At 37.6% G+C, this 6141-nt stretch overlaps 1 protein-coding gene across 1 annotated transcript in view; it reads left to right on the top strand.

The window, feature by feature from the left end:
- LOC18042477 (ABC transporter B family member 2) overlaps positions 1 to 4358 on the top strand; it is a 7103-nt gene extending 2745 nt beyond the window's left edge. The window contains 8 exon segments of the mRNA XM_006432730.2: positions 2 to 133; positions 310 to 569; positions 658 to 1578; positions 1689 to 2107; positions 2376 to 2617; positions 2706 to 2953; positions 3040 to 3452; positions 3545 to 4358. Of these exon segments, the coding sequence (XP_006432793.2) occupies positions 2 to 133; positions 310 to 569; positions 658 to 1578; positions 1689 to 2107; positions 2376 to 2617; positions 2706 to 2953; positions 3040 to 3452; positions 3545 to 4101 (3192 nt within the window). The 3' untranslated portion in view covers positions 4102 to 4358.
- Positions 4359 to 6141: the final 1783 nt, after the last annotated feature.

Below are 6141 nucleotides of genomic sequence, written 5' to 3'. Positions count from 1 at the left end.
GCAAATAAGTCTTGTTACTCTCTCTATTGTCCCTTTAATAGCCCTTGCTGGTGGTATGTACGCTTATGTTACTATTGGCCTCATTGCCAGAGTTCGAAAATCTTATGTTAAGGCTGGTGAAATTGCAGAAGAGGTTAGCAACTAAGTGAAGATTCTTCTTTGATAAATAGTCGAAAAGAATTAATGTCTGCACGTTTAATTTTTGTTATTGATTTGATATTTCTTAGTCTTGTTAGTAGCTAATGTAGTAATGTAGTGCATTGAGTTTTTTAGTCTTGTTAGTAGCTAATGTAGTGCATTGAGTTTCAGGTTATTGGGAATGTAAGAACAGTACAAGCGTTTGCTGGGGAAGACAAAGCGGTGAAAGTTTATAAAGAAGCTCTTTCTAACACGTACAAGTATGGAAGAAAGGCAGGATTAGCCAAAGGCTTGGGACTAGGCTCCATGCATTGTGTGTTATTTCTTTCATGGTCATTACTTGTTTGGTATGTAAGTGTAGTTGTTCACAAACATATCTCCAATGGAGGCGAATCCTTCACTACCATGCTCAATGTTGTCATTGCTGGCTTGTAAGTCTTCTATATGTAAATTAAGTGTAATTATTGTACTGATACTCCGGCATGGATATAGATTTGATTTGATTTGATTTGTTGGCAGGTCGCTGGGACAGGCAGCACCGGACATCACTGCATTCATTCGAGCAAAGGCAGCTGCTTATCCGATATTTGAGATGATAGAGAGGGATACAATGAGCAAAGCCAGCTCAAAAACTGGCCGGAAACTAGACAAATTGTCTGGTCACATTGAGTTCAAGGATGTATCGTTCTGCTATCCATCGCGTCCTGATGTGGCTATCTTCAATAAGTTTTGTCTTGATATTCCGGCTGGGAAGATAGTAGCCCTTGTGGGAGGAAGCGGGTCTGGAAAAAGCACTGTTATATCTTTGATTGAACGGTTCTATGAGCCACTCTCAGGGGAGATACTGTTAGATGGAAACAATATTAAAGGGCTTGATCTTAAGTGGCTCAGGCAGCAAATTGGCTTGGTTAATCAGGAGCCTGCCCTTTTTGCAACGACAATTAGGGAGAACATTCTCTATGGAAAAGATGATGCCACAATGGAAGAGATTACACGCGCGGCCAAGCTTTCGGAGGCTATGTCTTTCATTAGCAATCTCCCCGAAAGATTTGAAACTCAGGTCGGAGAGAGAGGAATCCAGTTATCTGGGGGGCAGAAGCAAAGGATTGCAATATCGCGTGCCATTGTCAAGAATCCATCGATTCTTTTGCTAGATGAAGCTACAAGTGCGCTGGATGCAGAGTCTGAGAAGAGTGTGCAGGAGGCGCTTGATCGTGTTATGGTAGGAAGAACAACTGTTGTTGTTGCTCATCGGCTTTCTACCATAAGGAATGCTGATGTGATAGCCGTTGTCCAAGGACGCAAGATAGTTGAAACTGGAAGCCATGAAGAGCTTATTTCTAATCCAAATAGTGCCTATGCTGCTCTTGTCCAACTCCAAGAGGCTGCTTCTCAGCAAAGCAATTCCTCGCAATGTGCTAGCTTGGGAAGGCCACTTAGGTACTTTATTTCGATGCTATATCTATTATGATTGCTATTAGCAAGAATCATGCACATTATAAATTGCTTTTGATGAAGATTCTATTAATATACTACGCTTGAACTTGTAGCATCAAATTTTCACGGGAGTTATCTCGCACAAGAACAAGCTTTGGGGCGAGTTTTCGTTCTGAAAAAGAATCAGTACTTAGCCATGGTGCTGCTGATGCAACAGAACCTGCAACAGCAAAACATGTTTCAGCCATAAAACTTTATTCCATGGTGCGACCAGACTGGACGTATGGAGTGTGTGGGACCATTTGTGCCATTATTGCTGGAGCTCAGATGCCTCTTTTTGCTCTAGGGGTCTCTCAAGCTCTTGTAGCCTATTACATGGACTGGGACACAACACAACGTGAGGTTAAGAAGATTACAATTCTGTTTTGCTGTGCTGCAGTGATCACAGTCATTGTTCATGCTATTGAGCATCTCTCTTTTGGTATCATGGGAGAGCGTCTAACTCTTCGCGTGCGTGAGAAGATGTTTTCAGGTAAATTAATCTCAAAAGGCTTACATACTACTTATGTAATAGTCTTCAGTTTCACCCTACCACATGAAAATGGACCTTTACATTTTCGGCAAAACATTTCCTCAATTGCAATGCTTCACAGTTGCTTGATTAGGAATCTCTCAAGGAATTGACCTGCTGTCTTTTGCACGACCCCTGATAATGCAAGTGAAAATACTTGTCTAAATTTACAAATTGAAGCTTTTTATTTGTATTTTGGTTAATTTGGATCTTATATGTTCTGTTTCAGCAATTTTGAGCAATGAAATTGGATGGTTTGATGAGATGGACAACTCAAGTTCCATTCTTGCTTCGCGGCTAGAAAGTGATGCAACTTTGCTACGAACAATAGTTGTTGATCGATCAACAATTTTGATACAGAATTTTGGTTTGGTCGCCGCCTCATTTGTCATTGCTTTTATCTTAAACTGGAGGATCACACTTGTTGTCGTAGCCACATATCCATTGATCATTAGTGGGCACATCAGTGAGGTTCCACCTCTTTCCCTAATCTAATTCTAAACAAGGAAGAAAAGAATTTCAATTGTGTTTATAATAACTACCTTCCCCATCATTTCAGAAACTCTTCTTTCAAGGCTATGGCGGCAACTTGAGCAAAGCATATTTAAAAGCTAATATGCTTGCTGCGGAGGCTGTAAGTAATATACGCACTGTTGCTGCTTTTTGCTCTGAAGATAAGGTCCTTGAACTTTATTCCCGCGAACTGGTTGAGCCTTCCAAGCGTTCATTTATTCGTGGTCAGATTGCAGGCATATTTTATGGCATTTCTCAGTTCTTCATCTTCTCGTCTTATGGCCTTGCCTTATGGTAGTAACCTTTCCATAGCTACATTCTTTTAATTGCCTTAGCTAAGAATCTTAAACGTTAATGCTTAATCTTAATTAACTTATTAGGTATGGTTCAGTTTTAATGGGGAAGGAGCTTGCTAGCTTTAAATCTGTCATGAAATCATTTATGGTCTTGATTGTAACGGCATTGGCCATGGGTGAAACATTGGCTTTGGTACCAGACCTGCTAAAAGGAAACCAAATGGCAGCATCAGTCTTTGAGGTACTAGACCGCAAGACACAGGTAATAGGTGACATTGGCGAAGAACTAACTAATGTAGAAGGTACAATTGAGCTAAGGGGTGTCCACTTTAGCTATCCTTCAAGGCCAGAAGTAGTGATTTTTAAGGACTTCAATTTAAAAGTGCGGGCAGGCAAAAGCATGGCTCTAGTGGGGCAAAGCGGGTCTGGTAAAAGCACCGTTCTTTCACTTATACTCCGATTCTATGATCCCACAGCTGGGAAGGTAATGGTTGATGGTAAGTTTTTAGTAATATCACTATCCTAGTTGTTGATATTTGAGTCTTGTTAGGAATAAGGCCAACAAGCACAATTGGCAAATTTTTTGCAGGCATAGATATCAAAAGGCTCAATCTCAAATCTCTTAGGAAACACATTGCCCTCGTACAACAAGAACCTGCTCTTTTCGCAACATCAATCTATGAAAACATCCTTTATGGAAAAGACGGAGCCTCAGAAGGAGAAGTAATTGAAGCAGCTAAGCTTGCTAATGCACATAGTTTCATTAGTGCACTTCCTGAAGGGTACTCAACCAAAGTTGGCGAAAGAGGAGTGCAACTATCCGGTGGTCAGAAGCAAAGAGTAGCAATAGCCCGAGCTGTGCTGAAGAATCCAGAAATCCTGCTATTAGATGAAGCCACCAGTGCTCTAGATGTGGAGTCAGAGCGCGTGGTGCAACAAGCTCTCCAGAGGTTAATGAGAAAACGCACAACAATCATTGTAGCACATAGGCTTTCCACCATTAAAAATGCCGATCAAATATCAGTTATTGAAAGTGGGAAGATCATTGAGCAAGGGACTCATTCAAGCCTCGTAGAGAATGAAGATGGAGCATATTTCAAATTAATCAACCTTCAGCAACGACAAGATCCGCAACATAGTCAGTAAAAATCAGGTGTCACAATTAACCGTGAGACAATTTATATGGGGTTCTTTGTTCTATAGTGCATATTCCTATTTATTTATTTATTTTTCCCTTGTTCTCCATGACTTTGAAAAATGTGAATTGCATCCAGTGTTTTAATCTGAACAATAATCACACTTGTTGAAGAGTGATGTAAAATAGGGAAATATAAATTTCTCATTGATTATAGACATTGGTATACTGCAACTTCGTTCAAAAAACTTATTCTTGTTTACTGAAATTTGAAAAATGTGATGACAAAATGCCGAACGATATGATTGTATGTCAATTCGTTGTCTTGCTCTCTGAACTGAGAGGCAGGGGATACTGGAATGTGTAAATTGTAAATTTTCTGAAGTTGTTGCCCTTTTTAGCTTCTCCAAATGCAGCGTTCTTGCTTCTGGGTTATTATTATCGTATTGTGGTGCCTTTGATGCTGCCACCACCTTCAAGAAGGGCATTTAGGCTTAGTACTATGCCCTGATTTGTCTGTTTTAGAATTATTGCATTAATCTATTGAGCTTAACTTGAAATATAACAAACTAATCAATTCTGTTTAAAGATTGGAAAAGAACTGAAAATGAATCAAAGAACTAGCTACAATTGATAAGAATCACAGCAATAGCAAAACCGGCAAAGGTTTTTTTTTTTTTTTTTTTTTTTTAAATTATTAGAATCTCACAATACATTACAATATGAAATTTATGGAGAGTCTAGTTATCTATATGTTGTAGTATAGTTAAAAAAATTGTGGAACATTAACTCATAAATCTATTCTTACGAATGTACGAAGTGATATTTATTCTTTATTAGAATTCAGAGGAAATAGGCCGCATGGGATTTAAAAGCATGAATTACTACTAGGCTAATTCAATCTTAATTACATAAAAAATTAACCTTAATTACAATAACCCAATCTTAATTACATAAAAATTTCGAAGGGACGTGTCATGGGTTGGTGCAGAAATTCTACCAGGCAGAGAAAATCCTAATTGGGATAAGATCTAGTTATATATATAACATAAACATGGGTAAAACGTTTGAAGATTGACCTTTTTCCAGTCAATTTTTTTGAATAGTACGCAAAATTTCCAAGTGAAACAGTTGGATGCTTGTGATACATGATTTGCTAAATCTAAAACTTACAATACTTTATAAATCTTAATCTTATACCGTTAGTAATTACAATGGCAGGCAGCATTAATTCCATATTCAAATTGGCCATCTACCAAACACACTTACCTTTCCGAAACAAATTAACTTTTGGGAAATTTCTTTGATATATTTATTTCTATTATATTGCTCAATTTGTCCAGAAGCTGCTCTTGTGGCTTGTTCCTTAAATTCTAGCGGTGGCATACGAATATCTCAAAACTCAGGAAATGAAGTTTGATAAGTAATATTTTTTGTCAAACAAATGCACATTTCAGCAATATATTGTCAACTAGGTAACATATGCTTGTAGACCAAGCAGCTTCTGGATCAAAGAAGCAGGTAAAATCCTTCACACGGTTATAACATTCTTTTATTAATTAAATACTAATCTTTTCTCCTTATTCGGATAAACTTCACACAATTATTATATTATAATTTTCGAAAATAAGAAAAAAAATTGGGAAGTGTTAATTTCTTTAGTTAATTCATTCAATTCAAAAGGATACGCGTGCTTATACAAGAATTTTTTTTTTTTTTTTTTTTTTTATAAAAAAGAAGCAAGTTTATGATCTCATACATGATACTGATACATGCATATCTATAAACCTACCTAAATCATCTGCCATTGTTATGTGTCACATGTTTATTTACTTTGATCTCCCCCCCACCCACCTGCTGCTTGTTAAATTTGAATGATTCAATGTGAAAAATATGGCCTTCAAAAGACTGTATTTTTGGTGAACGGGTGATCAACCACATGCAAAAATGGATGCATTGAAAGAGCAGGCGTTAGAGACTGCTGCTTGTTTTGAACTTAGAATAATATTGTTAAAGTTTCATGATTGTACAAAATGACAAATCTGATGATC

Source organism: Citrus clementina, unplaced genomic scaffold (genome assembly GCF_000493195.1).
Source record: "Citrus clementina cultivar Clemenules unplaced genomic scaffold, Citrus_clementina_v1.0 scaffold_5, whole genome shotgun sequence".
In the NCBI taxonomy this organism is placed as follows: domain Eukaryota; kingdom Viridiplantae; phylum Streptophyta; class Magnoliopsida; order Sapindales; family Rutaceae; genus Citrus; species Citrus x clementina.
The sequence above is the reverse complement of the archived record's forward strand: the minus strand, read 5'-3'. Positions and strand labels throughout refer to the sequence as shown.